This window comes from Scomber scombrus, chromosome 23, assembly GCF_963691925.1.
Source record: "Scomber scombrus chromosome 23, fScoSco1.1, whole genome shotgun sequence".
Lineage (NCBI taxonomy): Eukaryota > Metazoa > Chordata > Actinopteri > Scombriformes > Scombridae > Scomber > Scomber scombrus.
This window is the reverse complement of record NC_084992.1, coordinates 7,851,229-7,872,835: the sequence shown is the minus strand read 5'-3', so window position 1 is coordinate 7,872,835 and position 21,607 is coordinate 7,851,229. Positions and strand designations below refer to the sequence as shown.

The 21,607-nt window shown below is 38.2% G+C and overlaps 1 protein-coding gene across 1 annotated transcript in view; it reads left to right on the top strand.

Moving 5' to 3' along the window:
* The window catches only part of LOC134005664 (astrocytic phosphoprotein PEA-15), a 52,963-nt gene extending 34,366 nt beyond the window's left edge, over positions 1 to 18,597 (top strand). Inside the window, exons 2-4 of the mRNA XM_062444641.1 lie at positions 10,534 to 10,708; positions 10,864 to 11,019; positions 11,511 to 18,597. Of these exons, the coding sequence (XP_062300625.1) occupies positions 10,537 to 10,708; positions 10,864 to 11,019; positions 11,511 to 11,575 (393 nt within the window). The 5' untranslated portion in view covers positions 10,534 to 10,536 and the 3' untranslated portion in view covers positions 11,576 to 18,597. The remainder of the gene's footprint in view (positions 1 to 10,533; positions 10,709 to 10,863; positions 11,020 to 11,510) is intronic.
* Positions 18,598 to 21,607: the final 3,010 nt, after the last annotated feature.

Sequence of the window (21,607 nt, the reverse complement as noted above, 5' to 3'; positions counted from 1 at the left end):
TAGATGTAATACATGCATTTAAAGTGTCTGTGAGTGTGTGGATGTTGTTATATCCTTTATATATACTGTATGTTTTATATCACTTATTGTCCTTAATGCATGTAGTCACCCCAATAAATAAAACTCTGTAGCATTAGGCAGCAGTCCAATAGTAACAGAAGGATGGGGGACAAATATGTACATGAATTTAAATTAAACTTAGCACCAGTAACAGCTACTGAGTCTCAATTGTTCAGAATTGTTTTAACCAAATTCCTTTTGATATTTGTTTTTTTTACTGTGAGTTTTTATATTGATTTAAGCCAAAATCTATTTAAAAAAAAACCCAAAGCAACGCATGTGGGATGAAGTCACTGCTTGAAAGAAAAAAGGCAATTAGTTACACACTCAGGGATGCAAAATTGTATCCGTGGTTGGGTAGGAGAGACTTCTGACCTGAGATTTTGGAGGCGGACATTTGCTACGACCCGCAACTGTTAGCTCCTCTGCCTCCCACTCTCTGATCCCTCGCCTCCTGCTGCTCCTGCAAGACTGCAGATATGCTCTGAGAGACTGTATGCAGCACTGAGAGTGAGAGATATACAGTGCAGAGTAGTGAGAATTTAATTCACTCAAAAAGAAACAACTCAAAATTGAAATATTGAAAGATGACATCAGGTAATTTACATAATTTCTTTTTAATTTAATTTAATTTTTGGAATAAGTGCCATGCGGATTGAGAATAGACACGGAGAGCCAAGCAGATTTGTTTTTGTGAAGTCGGGGTGAGTTTCATGAGAGATTTTAAAGATGGAGAGTGGGAAGGACTCCTACTCTCTCTGCCTCTCAGCCCATGTGAGTGAAACAAAAACACACAGAGACAGAGAGAGAAAGAGAGGAGAGGAGAGGAAGAGAGGAGGGAGGTGCTGAAAGGTCAGGGTATATTTAATGAGAGATTTAATGAAGGAGATGGATACTAACTGCTTGTAGTCTCGGCCTGTCGGAGTAAAACACGACGGAACAGGACAGGAGCAGACAAAGAATGAGAAGAAAGAATTAGGAGGAAGAGGAGGTGTGTGGCATTTAATGATGCGACGTAATGCTTTTTAAAACACCAGAGTAGTTTTGAATCTTTCGTGCATTTTCTTTGTTGTGTGTGTGTGGAGAGAAGTTTGCTGCATTGTTTTATATCATAGCACGGACCAGAAAGAAGATAAACTAAAGTTAACTGTACAGGAATAAGGGAATTATGGAAAATCTGCGTCTTCATTCAAGTGGAAAATAAAACAAACATACCCAGAGCAACTGTATAACTGTATTTAATTAGTGAAAAAAGGTAATAATCTCTCATTTTTAAACATTTCCAATGTTTTTCTTTTATATATAATTGTTGATTGAATACCTTTGATTCAGTATTTTAATTATAGTAATAATTAATCATTTGAAGATATCCGATTGGACGAAATTGTGGGGATTTTTTCAGTATTTTAGGGCAGTTAATGAACTAAACAATCAATTAATTAATCAGTTAATAATAATAATAATAATAATAATAATGGAACCCATTAATAGTTGCAACCATAATTATTATTTGATAGTAATGATATCAAGGAGTCCTCGTCAACTTGTCAAAAATATATCAACACTTCCTAAAATTTGAAAAAAACATTTGAAACAGGCAATTTTATTTACTGTAGATTTCATCATGTTTTTATGAAATAATGTTTTATATTTGCTGTAGTCTATAAACAACAACCCACAGCCAAAGCATGACTTAGTCACAGTGTGGCAACTTTAAACCACTCCAGCAAAGTCAAATGTCAAAAGTGTACTCATTACTGAATTTGAACTTTTGACTGTATGTTACTAAAACAGAGGAATAATAACTGTGTCAGTATATAGATAAGATATGGTTATGTGAGTATGATATTATGATAAATTTGAAAATAATGTTTTTTAGGTATTTTTTTACATGACATGCAGTATAATAACAGAGAGAGAGAATAAAAGCTGAGTTAGAAGAGCCAAGAGAAAGACAAAAGGACAAAATCTGAGAGGGAAGGAGGGATGGAGTGGTGGAAGAGCAAGTTAAAGAGAGGGGGGGGGGGTAAAAAAAAGAGAAAGAGAGACTGTCTTAGGAAAACCAGACACACAGAGTCTGGATGTATTATATGGAAAACAACAAAGTCTGTTCCTCTTTCCAGATCTCTGTCAGGGAGATTTTTGAGCTGCTATCCCGGTGGTTTGGTTGCCATGGTGAAATCTAAAGGCTTGTCTTTATACTGAAGTCCAGCACAGTTGGCCAGTGAGGTGTGTGTGTGTGTGTGTGTGTGTGTGTGTGTGTGTGTGTGTGTGTGTGTGTGTGTGTGTGTGTGTGTGTGTGTGTGTGTGTGTGTGTGTGTGTGTGTGTGTGTGTGTGTGTGTGTGTCTTTGATAAAAAAGAAAGAAAGACAGAGGAGAAAGGAGTTACGTAGAGCATGAGCAGCGTCTATTGATCATATGACTGTCACGATGTGGCAGTCAAGAGATCAGCACCCTCTTATAGTCTCTTTGTACTCACTCATGTATTTGTGTGTATGTGTGTGCGCGTGCGTGCGTGCGTGTGCGTTACACCGTGTGAACAAAGTGAAATGTTTCACTATTGCAGATAGACATACATTTTGGGATAATTTGAGTGTATAAAAGAAAAGCTCCACTCATGTCAATTGTGTGCGTCAGTCATACTGGTGGGGGCTTGTATTCTGGAGGGGGTGTGTGTGTGTTGGGGGGGGGGGGGGGTAGTGAGGTGAGGAGGGGGGGTCTCTGCCCTGTCGCTAGGTAACCGTCTCCAGGCCTAAAGGCAAAGCCAGGCCTGGTCTCCATGGCAACGTCATTGGTGTGGAGGGTGAATGGAGTTTTGGTGGTTGTGGTATATATGTACATGTATGTGCATGTGTGTGTGTGTGTGTGTGTGTGTGTGTGTGTGTGTGTGTGTGTGTGTGTGTGTGTGTGTGTGTGTGTGTGTGTGTGTGTGTGTGTGTGTGTGTGTGTGTGTGTGTGTCTGTGTGTGTGTGTGTGTGTGTTTGCCCTCAACAAAAGAGAAGCACTCAGCAGGTTGAGTATCCGTGCAATTGAAATGGAAACTGAATGATGAAAGTGTGGTGAAATACGAAGGCTGTAATGGAAAATAAAATAATAGATCTGAGGACTCGGTAAGATATCGTCACAGCTCTCAGACCGAAGCACCTGACATTATCTTTATTTGTACTCAGTCTGCCTCGGGACTGCATTCGTGTATTTGATACAGTATACGGATCAGCTGCTGGTTTGTCCAATCGGCATACAAGTACAAGTGTGGCTGTTTGTGCCACATTTATATAATATTAAAAACTAACAACCCTCTCCTAATCAGACATGGAGATAAATGAATGAATGGTATGACAGAAAAGGCTGGGAAGGAAAAATGAAGAGGGGGAGAAAAAAGAAAAAGCTTGGATGGATAATTGCCTTTATTGCACAATGTAAAGCAGACTATGGTGGAGCTGGAGGGGGTTGACAGTTTAGTCACGGAGAGGAAGTGAAGCTGCTCATGCCAGCATTGGCATCCATTAACACCATGAAAACTGTGGAGGTTAATTAATGACACGCACTCTAATGGAACAGACCATTGCTATTTTATTGGGGACATATCATGCTTTTTTGTGGTTTTATACTGTTATAATGTCAGATAAATATGTTAAACATGGTCAGAAGTCCAAAATATGAGATGAAACAAGCCATTTTTTCCGTAGCCTTTGTTGCTAAGGTTGTTTCACATTGTCAACTCTCATATTTCAGATTGAATTGAACATAAAAAGAAATAAAAACATTATACAAGAAAAGTAATACATGCAGATTTGTGAGATAAAGAAAGTAAAACAATAACTTACAAAAGAGAAATGTGCAGGAGGAGCCAATAAATCCCATCAGGGTTTGTCAGGACTCTTCTATAGTGAAACATACAACCTAAAAACTTATATAATAATGAAATACAGATAAATACAAACAAAAACTGAACAAAAACAAAAAGATTCAAAAGTTGTGGTTTGTTTACGTAGCCAATCAGAACAGTATAAGTTAAATATGGAGATTTTCTTTAATTTTAACTCATACTAAGGTATTCAGGTAGAGTTCATCCCCTTTAATCAATGCAGATATCTACACAGTCACGTTTTACTTCACACATAACTGTAGTGATTGTGTGTTGGCTTCTGACCGGTGATTGAACACATCCTGTGTAGACAAACTGCAAACTGTAAGTCAAAGTGACTGCTTGCAAACAGGAAACAAAATTCTGTGGTTATTTTTTGTCTTCTGTACTTCAATGCAACAGTTCAGGCTAGCCAATAACAGCTCATCCTCAAACAAAAACAGAGCATAGTTACCACAAATGTAGCACAACTTAGATTTGATTGAGCAGCCGGGTTTCTTTTGCACACAGGTTTTAAAGTGGCACAGTCTGGAGACATGCAAAACAAAATACTTGAAAAGAACTTGAGCTGTATAAAATACAAACTAGAAAAATGCTCACAACAGAAAGAGAAACCAGTAAGAAAACCACAAACAACATTTTGACTTTGCACCTAAAACTTATTTTCACAAATCTTTTCCTACAGACTGATTGCAACTTTAATTTATTATTACTGCTCAACCAAATGTTTTTTCACTAAAAACCTTCCATATATGCTCAAAAACACACACACACACACACACACACACACACACACCATTAATGATACATATTTAGAGGCCAGTTAAATGGAGTGTGATTCAATCAGGCATTTATTAAACAGATTACATTTGGATGATTGAAAGCAACATACAGCACCATGTATCTCTCTATCTACACTTCTCCAGTTATTTAGTCTTTTTTCGTGTGTGTGTGTGTGTGTGTGTGTGTGTGTGTGTGTGTGTGTGTGTGTGTGTGTGTGTGTGTGTGTGTGTGTGTGTGTGTGTGTGTGTGTGTGTGTGTGTGTGTGTGTTTCTCTCCCTTGTTCTTTTTCTGCTTTGCCCTTGTCCCAGAAACCTGTTTTTATTTCTTCAATTTTAATATAAAGCTAAATTTGTTATTAGAATTTCAGTGGCATCTCTCTTCTCTCTCTCACACAGGCACACACACACACACACACACACACACACACACACACACACACACTGAGGCAGCAGAGACAGAGGAACAAGCAGACAAAAGCATGTTTGTGTTCATGAGAATGTGATGCACAGTGGGTCTCTATGTATGGAAGCAGTGTCAGGCTCGTCCCAGAGAGCGAGCAGGGGGAGGGGGGGCGGAGGAAGATGGTGTGGGGGGCAGGGGGAGGCAATAGTTAGAGGGGATTTCACAGACTCTTTTTACTACAGTATGAATACTCTATCTCAGATACATTCAAAAATGCATCTTTCTGTTTCTGTTTTGGCCTTACGCCGTTACACTAACTTTGTTTAGTCTCTGACTCATTGTGTGGCATTACAGCGGTTGCCAAAATTCAGTTAGTTTCATTCATTGTCATGTTTTTCATGTTTTTTTCTGTCTCTGTTGTCAGGTAACCGCACAGACACTAATATAGTGATTTGGCTGAGCTTTTAATACAACTGCCAAGGAATTACTGTTTGCCTTGGTTAAAAGGGAATGATTCACTTATGACCCACAGACGCTCCAATCGGAGAATACACACTCACGTAGGTTTTCATCCAACAGCAGAAACAAAGATACGTGTCATTGAGAGTGCTTTTACTGAGTATGGAAGCCCATTTGTGCCAAAAAATGTTTTAACTCCTTACAAAACATATAATAACCAAAAATGTCAACTTCAACTTTATCTGTATAGCACTTTAAACACAACACAGTTGATCCAAAGTGTTTTATACAGATGAGAAGAGAGAGTAAATAAAAATAATGATTTTAAAAAAGTTACCACAACAACATTAACCAATGGAGACTTCGAGTGAAATACCTAAGCTGGGTTGTTTTTTAATTTGTTTTAATATATTTGTTAGGCACAGTTAAAAGCTAGGGAGCAAAAGTATGTCTTTGGGTTATAGTTTAAAAAAACATTATTTATTTATCTGACAACAGCAACAGAAAAACCTGTCAGTGAATATGTCTGTATTGTGTATGGAAGCCCAGATTCATTTTAGTCAAAAAGTAGCAGATGATATATGACTACATTAGCTACATTAACATCTACAAGAGAAATACACTTAAAATTACTTTTCACATTAATCTGAGGTCTTTATTTGTATTTGTTAACAACATATCTCTGTTAGAAATAGGTGCAAGCCTAGTGTGTAAGTGAGTCCACTGATCTTGCTTGTGGATCAGTCTGTATGTAGTTAATGCTAACTGGCAGATTGCCCGCAGATAAGAAACACAAAGATCAGCAAGAAGTACCTGACTAACTTTACATTTCTGCACTGTTGTTCTAGCTTAACTATAATCTAGTTTTATTATATTTCAATCATGTTTTAGTTTTGCTGTATAGTCTGTATTGCTGTATAGGTAAAACAATCCTCCTCTAACTTTTGTTTTTGCTCATAATGCCCACCAGCATTATGCAAACTGCTTTAAAACAAGACCAAAAAAAATTGTGGCACAATGCCAAGACTGCCTATTTTAATAGAGCCAGCTTTATTTCATGGATGAGAAAGAGTTAAAGGTGGCAGGGAGAGGGAGAGCGTTGGGAGGGAGGTGGTGGGAGAGAAACACTAAATGTAGCCACTCTATCCATTGTCGTCGTCCCCCCCCCCCTTCTTCCCTAAAAGTACACAAAAGTAGCGCCAGTCCATTGTGGTGCAAAACAGAGAGCAGGCAGGGCGACCTGGGTCGAGAGAGGAGGCACAGGGACTTACACACACACTCACTCACACACACACACACACACACACACATACACACACATCCATTCTTTCAGTCTGCCTCCCTCTGACACACACACACACAAGAGGCTCATGAGTTCAAGCGTACACACACACACATTCACTTGAGTGCACACAAATGCATGCAAACGTGCACACTCACGATTCACAAACTAGCAGTTGGAGACGGGAGGCATGCACACACACACACACACACACACACACAGTATTCAGACCCTTGTTGTATTCATTCGAGTTAAGGTGCATATCCCTGCTCTCTCCCACGCAGCGCTTTGTGTTGATTGAGCAAGTTGCTCTGGTTAGAGAGGAGATGAATGTGACATTTAAGACTGAAATAACACACACACACACACACCATCTCACACACACACATGCACAGTAAAAACGCTCTGTCATCATTGTGCTCTGAGGCTGCGATCGTGGATCAGACCAAACCAAATGCCACCATTAGCCATTAGAGAAGAGGCAAACAAATGTAACCTTTAATCAGCGTCTGGAACGGTTACATTAGCTCACATATGTATCCTCCTGTGTGCTGCATCACCCCATACATCTCATGCTGATTTGTACTTGTTAGTCAGTACAGCATGATATGATTTATTTTTCTGTCTCAGTTTAAGGTGAGGTAAAGATGCCAGTTAATAGCTCAAGAAGCTTATTTTTGCTTTCTGGTTGATTCAAAGTCTTGTTTTTTTCCATTACTAAAGATACTAGTTTGTCGTCTTTTCTTAGGAAGAAATTATGACAAATCAAAGGTCTGCAGCTCAGCTGTAAAGTATCATCTCCTATCCATATGCTCCCATGAGCAGGCTGAAGATGATTAAGCAGAGACAGTACTTCTTCACCTCGAGATGCTCATGCTTTAATGAGCTAAGCGTAGCTAATGCTCCATAGCGAATGGGGGCCCTCTGGTGGTAGCTGCAGGTAATGACAGCTATGTTATATAGGTCACCGCACTCATCACAGAGCTCTTCTGGGCTTTCTGTACGGCGTGTTTATCTGTGATGAGACTGAGGGGATCAGAGGCAGACAGAGCCTCGTGCCAGTGCCCATGATGCACTGCACTGAGTGGCAGCATCTCGCCAGCTGCATGGATGCCAGGGATTGGGGGTTGGGGCTGCTGTGTGTGACACAGAAAGAGATTTTTTTTTTAAGAAACAACAGAGCGTGTGTGAAGATGCGTGTTTTCTACTGTAGGGTGTGCATGTTTTATAGCGTACAGGCAAACGGGGAGATTAACCTGCGACTTGTATCGCTCCCTAAAGTTACTGAAATAGCCAGACATCGGATTCCATTCAGATCAAGTGCAGATTTTAAGGTGATATTGATCATTTCCACATAAACTGCACTCTCACTAAACTCACTAAGGACTGAGTAACATCTAAAAAAAAAACAGGATCACCGGGAAATCCAGAGGCAGCCATTTAATTGGCTGTGAGGTTGGAAATGTTGGAAACAGCACCTACAGTTGGTTTTTGGTTTGGTTGGCCCTGTCGACCTTTTTTCTAGACAACTTTTATTGTTTATTTTCTTGAGAGGCAGTAAAAATTAATGTACAATATCACATCTTTTTTTAAAATCTTGACAGTAATATTCATTAGCTCCTATATGTCAAGAATAAGGAATCTAAATATATAAAAATAGATTCTATTCTATTTTAAGGCATGTGCTTACCTTTTGGCTTAATGTTTGGCTTTGGCAGTCCAATAAGCATCTGCTATCATGACAATTTTCTGAATATATCGTCACCAGTACCAGTAAAAATAATATAATGAAAGTCCAAAAACAACAAAGTTATTAAGCTTTTAAAATATCAGCTGCCGTTCTTCTTTTAATGCTTCCCATTGTTGAAATCCACATGTATAGATGCATATAGATGATGATCTGGATTAAGAAAACATATGAAAAGCTTGACCCAGATTATGTTGATAATCAAGATATAAACCACAGTCTGTAACACAGTGTACATGAACTGTAAACGCCTGTTTGCCTCTTGATGTATTTTCTTCTAAACTGACGCAGCTGAACAGAGCAGACGGCCTCACAACATGTCTGAATCACTGTTTTTCTGTCTCTCTTTCACTGTGGTTTCTTCAGTTTCTCACTGGCAGCCTGCTTCTGAACAACAACTCGCATGCCAACACACATACTCCTACACACACACACACACACACACACACAGAAAGACAAATACCCAGTCTTTGTGAGGAGAACCTGAACCCTGCGATCTTGACAGAACTCATTCCTTAATGCAAGTCTGATACTCGACCACTGCATGCCTGTTTACTGAATCGTCCAACCACTTTTGCCGTTTCAGCTCTAAATGTTAAAACCCGACCTTGATCTATCTCTTTGTAGAAGTAAAAACCAATTAAAGTTACTTTCTGTAGCAAAAATGTAAGAAACAGTAATTCAAACAGGTAAAATGACACATGATAGAACAGAGCATTTCTTTTCAGTTAATTGTTGGACTCAATGGTTTCATTAAAAGTTACAACGACATGATCTTGACTAAACAAACTTGCTTTTATGCATCACATACTTTCTTACTCTTTGTAAAAGAACTCATTAAGCACAAGAAATTGAGTTGCAGCCCCGCACAATGTACTTACAAATATTTTAATAAAAATAGAATAAAATAATCAATGTGGCAATAAAACAAAGTATATAACAGCGAAACTATAAAAGAAAAAAAATTAAGTGATAGTGCCTCTTTTTTTTTTTTTTACTATTATGTGTAGACATGCAGCCGTGACTATCCTCCATTACACTGTATAAACTGACTAAAATAGGACTTCATTACCTCAGTCAGTCCACTAGAGGGAGGCAGAGAGCCACATACATTTCTATTAAAGCTTGAGCTGATTTGATGAAAAGCAATTTCAACAAGAACTTGTTTTTTTTCCTCTTTTCTTCCTTTTCTTCCTTTATCACCCACTAACATTGCCAATTTATGTCATTAGACAATAAGCTGTCAGATGTTTGTAATACTTGAATCAGTAAATGTTTTTGTTTTGATGTTTTCATGGAATTTGTTGACAGTAAAAAATAATAATAATATCACCAGTAAGTTCATTTATTTGAAGATTTGTCAATCCTTGTTAACACACATACACACGCATAGATAATTCACATGCAAACTCAAGCAATAACCTCCCACAAACAATAAGAATTTTCTTAAATTAAGAATTGGGTTGTACATTTTATTTTTCCCTTGTAGTAAGAAATGGCAGTGGATAAAAAATAACAAGCTTTTCCTTGTTTCCGTGCTGAACACAGAGTCCTTCTCTGTGTGCATAGATCCTCCCTGTGGGAACGTTCCTAATTAAGGTGCAAGACAAGTGTTTTGTCCTGTCTTGTCTTACAGCTATCTACAAAAAGAACAAAAAGGAAAAGGACTGACCTGTTTAAATATTCTGTTGCTGGTGTCTTTGTGTGCTTTTCCATCCCACCCGACAGTATGCTATTGTCATTAGCTAAGATTCCCAAACTGTTTTCCACTCTGGAGTCTGGGAAGTAAGTGGGCAGACTGAGCAATTTTAACAACTCTGGGATATTTTGCTCTGTCTTTCTCCCTTTTAGTTTTGGTTGCCTCGCTCTAAAGACCTCTGCATTTTAGTCAATATATCTAACTGTTCTCTCTCTCTCTCTGCTTTTTACCAGACCATGGCGGAGTACAGCTCTCTGCTCAGCGATCTGTCTGAAAATATCACCAACGAGGACCTGGAGCAGCTCAAGTCAGCCTGCAAGGAGGACATCCCCGAGGACCAGAGCAACAACATCACCTCCTCCAAGGAGTGGTTCAGCTACCTGGAGAAGAACGACAAGCTGGCTCAGGGTGAGAGACACAAAGAAACAGATGTATTCTTATTTCCTCACCCATAACGCCTAATTCCACATCTAAAGCACTTAAAAACACACGATTAAACATATCTGACATGAATTTGAGCCCTTTTCAGTGAACAGATCCTATTAACAACACCTCCTATGCAGATAATCTGTCGTACATCGAGCACATCTTCGAGATTTCACGGCGACCAGACCTGCTGACGAGGGTGATCGAGTACCGCACCACCGTGCTCAAGATCTCAGAGGATGACGAGATCGACACCAAGCTCACACGCATCCCCTCTGCCAAGAAATACAAAGGTAACACACTCGAAGTGTTTAATCTCTAGAGCATGTTGGGACAAGTTAGATCAATGTATCCGTTTCCTAAAATACCTGGGTGATATTCACCCTATCTGTACAAAACAATGTCTGTGACTGTTCTCACTTTTATGAAAGAGAAATTCTGCCATCTAGTGGCTAAACATAAAACCACATCTTCTCTAAATCACTGCCTGTTCCCTTTTTTCTCTGTGTCTCTCTCTAGTTTCATCATGAATATAATGGTTAATATTGTCATACCAACATTTTTAATTACTTTGCTCTATATCCATACACAAATAACACTCATTCACACACATACAATTACAAATGGGCTTATTACAATAAGAACATTCATATGTGGTGTGCTGTCTTTTACTTGTTTTGTCTACAACTTTCTGTCTTGAAGGTGTCGGTTTTCTTATGATCTTTCTCTTTCTTTTTCTCACTCTTTTCTCCTTTCTCCAACCCCACCCTTTCCCTTTTAAAAGACATCATCCGCCAGCCCTCTGAAGATGAGATCATCAAGTTGGCTCCTCCCCCTAAAAAAGTGTGAGGTGGCGACCCCGAGCCCTGATCTTTGCACCTTGATTTCTTCACTCCTGGCACTCCAATCAACCACCGACCAACCGTTTCTGACCAGCCCCATTACTCCCCCACCCTTACACACACACACACAATATACACATGTACACACACACATACGCACCCTCCTCCTCCTCCACCCCTTACCCATCCTGCACTAAAACTCGCTGTAACACACAACCGCGCAGGCAGCCACCGACCAAGCAACCAATCAGATCAGTAGCGATGCATCCTTAGCCTCCGTTTCCAGAGCTGATTGGAGACGGGAGAAGAAAAAAGGACATTAGAAGAAGAAATCTGGAGACGGATCGACAGTATGTGTGTGTGCGTGTGTGTGTGTGTGTGTGTGTGTGTGAGGAGAGCGAAAAAGAGAGAGCGCCAAAGTTTACCCTCGATTCAAACACTGAGCGGGTCAGTTCAGAATGTGTCTTATATGTAACACTGTTCAATCTGTGATGCTGTTTAGGCAAGTGTGTGTGTGTGTGTGTGTGTGTGTGTGTGTGTGTGTGTGTCAAGGTTGTTATTGTTAAAACAAAGACTAAATCCACCCAGGAGGAATATAAGTTATAAACTACAAACCCTGCCTCCAAAACTAAACAGCAAAATGAAATGGCAAATATTTCGGGGGGGGGGTTTTCAGAAATTCTGAAAATGTCACAAACGAACGCTGACAGATAACTATAGAAAATAGCTTAATATTGTCTCTATCTTCACCTCAGATGTGCAAAATGGCCAAATAACCAAAAACTGACAGACTGAAAACTACTATTGGGAAATAAAGTGAAACTAAAACCTGTAAATACATAACTTACCTGAATAAAAACAAAACTGAAACTTCAGTTTAAACTCGATGAAAAGAAATCAAAACTAATCTAAACCTCACACGTATGACTCCGGTTCTTGTTTTAACATGTAGCTGCATATTTGTTCATGTGTATTCCTGATGTTAAAGCCCATATCGTTCATTAGACAATGACACACGTCGCCATGAGCTCCCCATGTTCGAAAAACTTTAAATCAAACTTAAAGGGCAGGACAGTCACTGTTCCTCAGGTAGAGGCACTGTATGCATTCCCTTTACTCAGATAATTACATCATGTTCAAAGAGCATTAAAAAAAAAGCTTAATATGTTAGAAAGATATTTAAAGTTGATTTACATAAGATAAGCCAACATTTGCCTTTAGCTTATAATCATAGCGAGAGTAGTGAAAATATTGAGATTGGAAAGTTATGGATATTTGTCGTCCATAAGGAGTCTTTTCAACAAGGGGACCAGTTAGCGGGGAAGGGTTGAATGAGCCGGCGAGAAATGTAAATATACAAATAATATATTACAAGAACATATAGCAGAAATAATATATTGACCCACAGTGTGTGTTCTCCATTAAGGACACTCACAATTTCACTGTATGTTCAATTTCATAGTGTGACTTTCACCCTAATTTCGTCTAATCCGAAACCTTTCATCCATTCGCAGCTTGTGTCTCCCTACTAAGAGACGAGAAACACTCGTACATGTACTTAGGAGTACATTACAGAATATAAAATTATATTTTTAGAGAGTATATTGGCTATTATATTTACTGTGTGAAAATATTATGTTGTGTAATACATAAAGAGACAAACGCTAAACTTTCTTTCACCCCTTTGTTGCCATTTCATTTGTTGCACACAAACAAAACTGACCAGTCAGTGATTTCTCACTGTATGAAAGAGGACAAACGAAGGCCTCCAGATGACAAAAAAAAAAAGAAAAATTTGCAGATCAAACTGCAGGAAGGGTGAAAATATAATGGCATGTGATAATAAAACATGTCCTTTAATAAACTGTACATAAAGTATATTGTGACATGGATCTCCAATGCACACAAAAATGCTCATAACCCGCTTGACTATGCCATTCCCGCCATACACAAACACAATAGCTAGCAAGACTGTTGAAACTTAACTATAATAATTGAACACTGTGTCTCTTTTTTCCCCACGATGAAGCCTTAGCACACTTTGTGTTTACCCCTTAAAAAAATGTTCTGAACTGTGAGAGATTGTGTGCGTGTGAGGCGACGACGGCCGCCGGCACACACACACACACGCGTGTCGAGTTAATAATCATCAAAAACAGCTCTCACTTTTAAAGAGAGTGATGCTACTTTTTTTTTTTCTTTTCTGAAATTTGCTAAGGACTTCAGTGTAGGTGTGTACAGAATGTCTGTGGGTCCGTCTTTATCGTCTTCAAAGCTGTAGGATCTAAAAATGCACCAACATAATAAATCTATCAGTGTATGACGAGTCATTTCTCCCAGTCCCGCCACCTCCCTCCCTTCTTTCCCTCACCACCACGCTCCACTCCAAACCCCGGTGCCAATGACTAAGATTTTCATTTCTTTTTTTTGTTTTGTTTTTTTGTATTGCTCGCTGTATATTGTAGTGTTGGACTGAATTGTATCCTATGCATTTACGTTTGTAGGAAAACTCTGCACTGTAACGTATCCTCCCATCAAATCACTTAATCTTAAGAACTCTTGACATGTGACAAGTCGTCAGGGTGTTTGACCAAGATCCTGATATTTCTTTTTCTTTTCTTTTTATGCATTTGCATGACAGTTGTGTTGGGCGAGGGAGTGGCACTTCCTCAATAAGAGGAATTAAAACTGTTACATCATGTTCATTGTTTAAAATTGGAACAAAAAAAAGGAATTTGACCAACTAAACTGTACAACTCACATTGCACTCTCTTTTGCAAGCGACGTCTTAATAACTGAAACATTCAATAGTCCTTTAATGCCAGCAATTGTAAGGCAAGGTTTGAGACTTGTAGTTTTCAAACTGTTTCTTCTTTGCATGAAACATTTAACGTAATCTAGACCAGGTCAGGTTTATATAGTATTATAAATGGAAAAATCCACCCTGAAATACTTAAACATTGAATTTCAGGGATGATTTTTGAGTTTTGATGGGTTGTCGAAGTCTGATTGTCAGTCAGTCAACAACCTTTAGTTGATTGCTCTGAAATTTGGTACAGATATCTACAGTTCACAGACGATATATCCTAATGACTTTGAGCATGCTGACATTAGAATTTAGCTCATATCTGTGACGCAACATCTGATGTTTATGTTTTTATTCTTGAGCAACATTAAAAAATGTTATGCTAGCTCCTTATAGACAAAAAAAGGCACCTTTTACACTCCATATAGGTTCACCAACTTTTAACAGTCATACAAGCAGAAATGAATGGCTCAAGAGTCTAAAAAAAAATAGACGAAAATGCAAATTCAGCCACAAAGCGTGCTCGTGTGAGAGGCACACAACCCTTTATCGCTCTCTCTCTCTCTCCACCAGCGGCACTCTTCCCAGATAAAACTGGTTTCTTTGGGTGTCTTCAAAAGCAACCCTGGAAAAATGTTGAAACTCACCAACTGATGTAGAAACAGATGGTGACGCACCAAAAAGGTAGTTTGAAATTGAGGATGTAGTAACAGTGTGAGAGTATTTCTGGGTGGATGTTTCCCTTTAGCATCCACGCTAACAACTGTCAGGCCAGACCCCAAGTGAAGCGGTGGCTGCCCTCCTATAGCTTTACCTGAGTGAACACAAAATGAGACTGCGGTTGCGTGTGTCCATCGCAGAGCTGAACTGAGAGCATTTTGTCAGGCAAATGGAGGCAGTTATACCTACTGCTATGACCTGTGGGTGAAGGCCTTTCCCTGCGTTAGACTGGATGTGATTATTGGCCATAAATGTTGGATTTTCAGTGGAGCGCTTTGGTAATTTCACAAACCAAAAGGTGGGATTTTTCTCTGCAGATTCTTAGCATTAGTATCCACTGTTGCACTTAAAATCCGCAAAGGAGGGTTTGGGCCAATGAATTTTATTTTTCTCTCTCTTTTTATTTGCTTTTTCTGAATAGCAACTCGTGAATTTAGATGTATGTGACCAAGTGACTTTTAATTTTTTTTTTCTCTGTCTCTGAGAATTTCAGTAGGCAATGGACTCATGTTAGCAGTTGTGTGGTAGTTTGTCAGTAGTTTGACGGTAGGATTGTCCATACAATATCCATAAACATCAAAAAGGAAATCATAAATCCAACTGCCTGGTGCTTTAGACGCTCCTGGAGTGTTTCAAATTTCAAAATGTGGCTGTGCCTCACCCTTCCCCTATTTTTGTTTCTTCTTTTACTTGTGTGTGTGTGTGTGTATGTGTGTGTGTGTGTGTGTGTGTGGTTTTTACACCCACTTCAGACAACCGTCATCACTATCACCATGGTAACCACGGCACAGCCCCTCTTGACTCCATCACCAGGCACGGTTATATGTTTGGCATCGCTGAGCGTTTTCCTCTGTAGCCGTCGGCACATAAAAATATCAACATATCAGTCACAAATGATGTCAAAATTAGGATTTCCATGTACCAAGTACATATCAACTTAGTAAATGCTGCAAAAGTATAAACCTACTAAAACATCTATGTATTTATGATGAATACCTGATAATAACCAACACATGAATATAGATGACAGGAAGAGGCAGATACTGTGTGAAGGTATTCAGCATGTAATGCTATAACAGTTAATTAAAATCAATTCAAAACGATTATAATTTTTGCTTAAGCATAAGACTGTGTTCTTTTTTTGTTGTCTTTTTTTCCTTATTAGTTTGTAAATATGTATTTTGAATATATATCACTGTGTTTGTTTTGAAATTGATTAATTTATTTAATGCCTATATATTGTTTTTACCTGATTTTGTTTTACTAACTGGAAACAAATCAAGGGGATGTTACTTATCTCATGTTAAGCAGACCGTGCATCAACACTTTTATAATTCACGTTATTCTCTTCATTTATGTTTTGCTGTTTCGGCTTTGGGTGATGATTTTGCAACAAAAAAAAAACAGAGGAGAAAAAAAAGTGATATTCATTTCATTGTATTTACTTATGTGTAACATATTATGTTCTACTGTGTCGTATTTGATCAGATGTGTCGTGGTCACTGCTTGTAAAATGATTTTTATTCAGAGAGTTTCCAAATCATGACAAAAGAAGAAAAAAAGCAGTCACAAAGTCATAATCTGCCATATTGTTCGTACGCGACATGTTGTCACTTTGCACCGAGAGAATTTAAAAGTGGTTGGAGTCTTAAAATGTTGGGCGTAAAAACTAATATTAAAAAGCCAGGCAATTGACAACCCTTATCTGGACTTTAAGCAGTCAATCTAGTTTTATTCGCTATTTTTATTTTTAAAGTAAGGTGTTAGTGAACGGTCAAAGGAGACACTTTCAGTATCAGTGCTGGGTAGAGTAGTGTAAGTAGTGAAGGAAAGGTTTTAGGGGTTGACGCTGTTAAAAAAAAAAAATGGTAAAAGCAGAGGTGTGACTAGAGAGAGGTGGGAAACATCCGACGTCACGCCTCTGCATCTAGTGAGTATCATTTTGAATGTGGCAGTTCTTGCACAAGAATGCTGTACAATGGTGAGATGGAGTAAATGATAATGAGTCATGTTAATGTTGGGAATGCTTAATGTTTGTCGGATGAAGTTGAGCAACTGTTTTGTTTTCCTTTACACCTTCTAATCGTCCCAGGTAGTGCGAGTCATATTAATTTGAGTGTTTCTGAATATTGTGCTAATGCTTTTATTCTTTTTTTTTAAACCATGCACACATATAGCAAAATATGTGATGCTTCTCTTTTCCCTTTTTTTTGAGGAATAAAGTTTACATTTCATGCACACAAAAAAAAGAAGCAAGCTTTCACATGAGAGGTAAATGTGCCAACTTGATTCAGTTGCAAACTGCTGGGGTGGATGGATTTGAAATCATGACATGCTTGACGTTTAGCTATTCCTTGTGATGTTTGTATTGAACAATCTTAACTTCAGATGGTCACAGGGACGTTTGTGGCCAGGTTCAGAGGTTTTTATGCAGTGATTTGCAGTGGTAGACCGTAGAGGCTATTTTGAAGTGTTGTGCTTTCAACGCTTTATCTGATCATTGCAGCTGGAGTGTTGTGATCTGTCACTGTGGGTGGAGGTTGTTACGTTAGTAAGGCTGAAAAACATTCCTGTGGTGTTATTTATGTTTCATAGGAATCTAACTTGACTTGAAAGGATTTGTAGATTAGAGGAAGTTTCTGCAGAGGTGTCAGACAGCACTAATTATGTGTTACTATTATACAAATCATTCAAAAAAAAGGAGAGAAAAGTTGTGGTTTTGAGGGTGGACACATCTGTAGTTTTGAAACACTAACCCTTCAAGTAGCAGAGGTTTTTACAAAATGCATTTGCAGTGTTTCGCATTGAAAGTTTGAGCTGCTTAGGCGAATTATGACAGTTTTGTTTCATTAGTGCAGATGAGCAGCATTCAGAGCAACCTGGATTTATTTCAAGTATAAATTTTAAAAAAGTTCCTGTAAGTAACGTTGCTGAGTTTAACTCTTAAGCACTGAGATTTGTCCTGTATGTCACTGCCTTGAGAGTCAGCCAGTGGGATGTTTTCTCTCGTATCCTGTTACTGTGTAAAGTGCTTTGTTCTCTAAGGGTTTAAAAAGTGATGTGTGGATCCAGTTCATTGTGTCATTTATTTGAAATTAAACGCAGATAAGATGATGTGCACACAGATGAATTTGGCAGTTCTGTTCTGGTGATTAAAAAGGTGACATGAAGGATGTTACACTGTGCTTAACGATGCAGTGAAGAGTAACATTACATCCATTTTACATTTTCACACACTGTACAGCTCACAACATAAAAACCCTGTTGGATGCCATGGGCTCAATGCTGTTAGAAACTTTTGCTAAGGTTTTCCTCTCATGGGGCAAGAAGTACTTCAGGATTTATTTTGCAATGACTGCAACAAAATATGATATGAGGTATTATTCAAACAAATATAAAGGTGTGGCTTTTTGTCATGATTTAAATGAGACTGAACTGTAATTATGCCATTTTGTCATTGTGCTAAAATGAATATAAATATTATATATTAAAATATATTTGCTAACCTATTCCGTGTTTCCTGTAGTTTCTTTATTTCAAATATGGTGGAGAGATGACAAATTCCAACATTATAAATAACATTTATCTGGACACCATCCAATCATGTGTGGTACACCTGTGTTACGGGAACTCAATGTAAAATGCTCAACTCAGGTTTTTAATTATCTATGCTGCCTCCTCTGCCAACCGCAGTGATTTAATCTAACGCCTGTGAAGCCTGATGAACAGGTTTAAATAACATCAGGAACATACTGTTGAAAAAACTGAATGAATGCATTGTTGAAGTTTCCTCCTGAGAATTGAAGGTGTATTACAGTAAACCCGGAAGATAATTTGTTTTTATCATAATGTATATCCTTGTGAAGCGTTTCCAGTAAATCGATACTGCTGCAACAATACTAAAAGTTACATTGGTGTACCATTATAGTAACATAACTATAATGGTATAATAACAATATATTTTTTGTCTAGCAGTAAGCACAAGTGTAAATATGCATCTCTAATAAAATTAACAAAGCATCAATATATTTGCCACATTTGACTTGCTTCCTAATAATGTTCTGAATAAAACATTATTTTAGATTTTGAGAATACAAACTTGTAATCAGTTAACGTTTACAGATTGATTTCAAATGTTTACTTTTCTTCTTCAGATGTGACCTTGAACAACTCCTACAAACTGTTTCGTAGTACTTATTACACGGCATTTGCAGTCTACCTCTGTGTCTGTTTGTAATTACACCCACATACCGTGGGTGTGGTGTGTTCCTATATAAACTCCAAACATCTTTAGGGCACAGTTACCAGCCTGCAGATATTGACAACACAACATGTTCATAAGACTTCAGAGATCTCATAAGCAAAAAAAGGTAGGAAAAAAATCTTTATTAAAATGTAGACTCAGTTACACTGTTAAGTAGGGCTGGGTATCAGTACTCATGTTTTAAGGTATCGTCCGAAATAAATCTATACCAAGTAGTAGTGAGATGTCGCCCGTCAAACTTTGCCTGTTTCTGGCTATGAGCTAGAAAATTTGACTATCTATATGGACTTGTTATCATAGGCTAATAGAAACATACTCTGGTACAGTACTGCATTACTGCACTTATTATCATCATTATATTGAGCTACTTAACATACTTTACGCATAAAATAACAAAATAATAATATAAATAAATAAACATAAAATAAAAATGATAATACAAAATATACAATATAAAAATGCTGATAACTTGATTTCTGTTGTGCCAATTATGGATAAATGCAGTATGCATTTTGTATGTAAAAGTGAATTAAATTAAATTAATTCTGATATTTACAATAAAATGAGGACAAACGCAGTACAATAAGAGTAATGAATCTAATCTAAGAATGATGAATGTTCAGATTTTGTTCAATAATTGTGGTAAAAAAACAACTGTTGCATGTAAAAGCTGCACCTATGATTTTCTTTAAAAGTTTATGCAGATTTAGAGCCATATTTCCATAAACCCAAACCACAGATCACAGTCAACCACGCCCTGCAAAGTAGGCCTGGACTGTGCCAAGCCTACTTTTGCTATGTCTGTGGTCATGTGCATCAGGTGCACCCAGGTACACTTGCACAGGAGTTTAGTCAGCGTACATTATCATACATTATTGATATGCTTGTTGGAGGTGGTTTCTTTGTTTTTAAATAACAAACTATTTTTAATCTGAAAATTTAAATCTGTAAAATCTTGTTGCCATAGCGTACACTGTATGTATTAGTACTGTGTGAATATAAATGTGAAGCTCCTGGCACCAATTGGTATTTTAAATAATCAAATCAATTATAAGAGATGAATTTGATGCACACATAAACATGGAGGTTGTCAAATGCTACTCATTCAGTCTTGCAGAAATTTACCAGAAAAAAACTTGTTGCACAGTATAAAGACAAGCTAAAAAAAAAACCCACTAAAATAAAATGTTTTTTGTGATTTCACAGAGGTTTTTATAGACGTTTCTTATCCAAATAAAGTGAGAAAATATTAGGAAACATAAGTGTGCCAAGCTTTCAACCTGCCGTGAGGAGGTGAGCACCTACACTGTAATGCGCTGGTGGATTGGCATCACCAAACCATTTACTGTGCTTCCTTTCCCAGTGTAGCACATGGCAAAAGCAAATTGACTCATGATGCAGAGTGGCCCCTGTGAGTGTTAAATTATTGAATTGTTGAGTCATGAAATGGTCAAGGTGAAGATAATTTTACCTGCTTGTGCAATTGTGCATCATACTTTATAAATATTAACTTTATATTTTTATTTCTTTTTTTTAATCTTCTTCTTTTTGATGTTCATTAAGGAACAAGACAGTGAAAGTCCAAGATGGCAAGTGGCCTGGCTCTGTCCACTGCTGAAATAAGAGATTCCCTTTCACTGCTAGATGTTCTCTACGCAAATCAGTTCGAAGGAGAGTCTTTAGATCCAGAAGATGTTGAGCAGACAGAGGAGACCTTTTACAGAGGTGCCCCTCCCAAATGGTTAAACTTTCACATTAGTGAACAGGCCGAGTCAGACGGCACTGGAACTGCTTTTATTAAACGTGATGGATACGATAGACTTAGACAACAAATTCAGAAAAAAAGAAAAGGAATATCAACTGTGAAACTGTTCCACCAACCAGGATGTGGAGGAACCACACTGGCCATGCAGGTGCTGTGGGACTTGAGGAAGACCTTCAGGTGCGCTGTTTTAACAGGCTCAACCTCAGACATCACAAATGTTGCGACAGACGTGGTCCATCTTTTCACAGCAGACAGTCGAGGCAACCAGAACACTGTGCTGCTGCTACTGAATGATGAGCATAATCTGGAAAATCTCCAAGACAGCATTATGGAAAAGATGGCTGAACAGAAGACATTTACCACTATGCCTGTGGTCATTTTCCTCACCTGTGTGCGAAAAGATGCAGTTCTACAGAGTGACCATGTTGGCCTTCAAAAAGTACTCTCTGACACAGAGAAACAGAAGTTTAATGAGAAAAAGGAA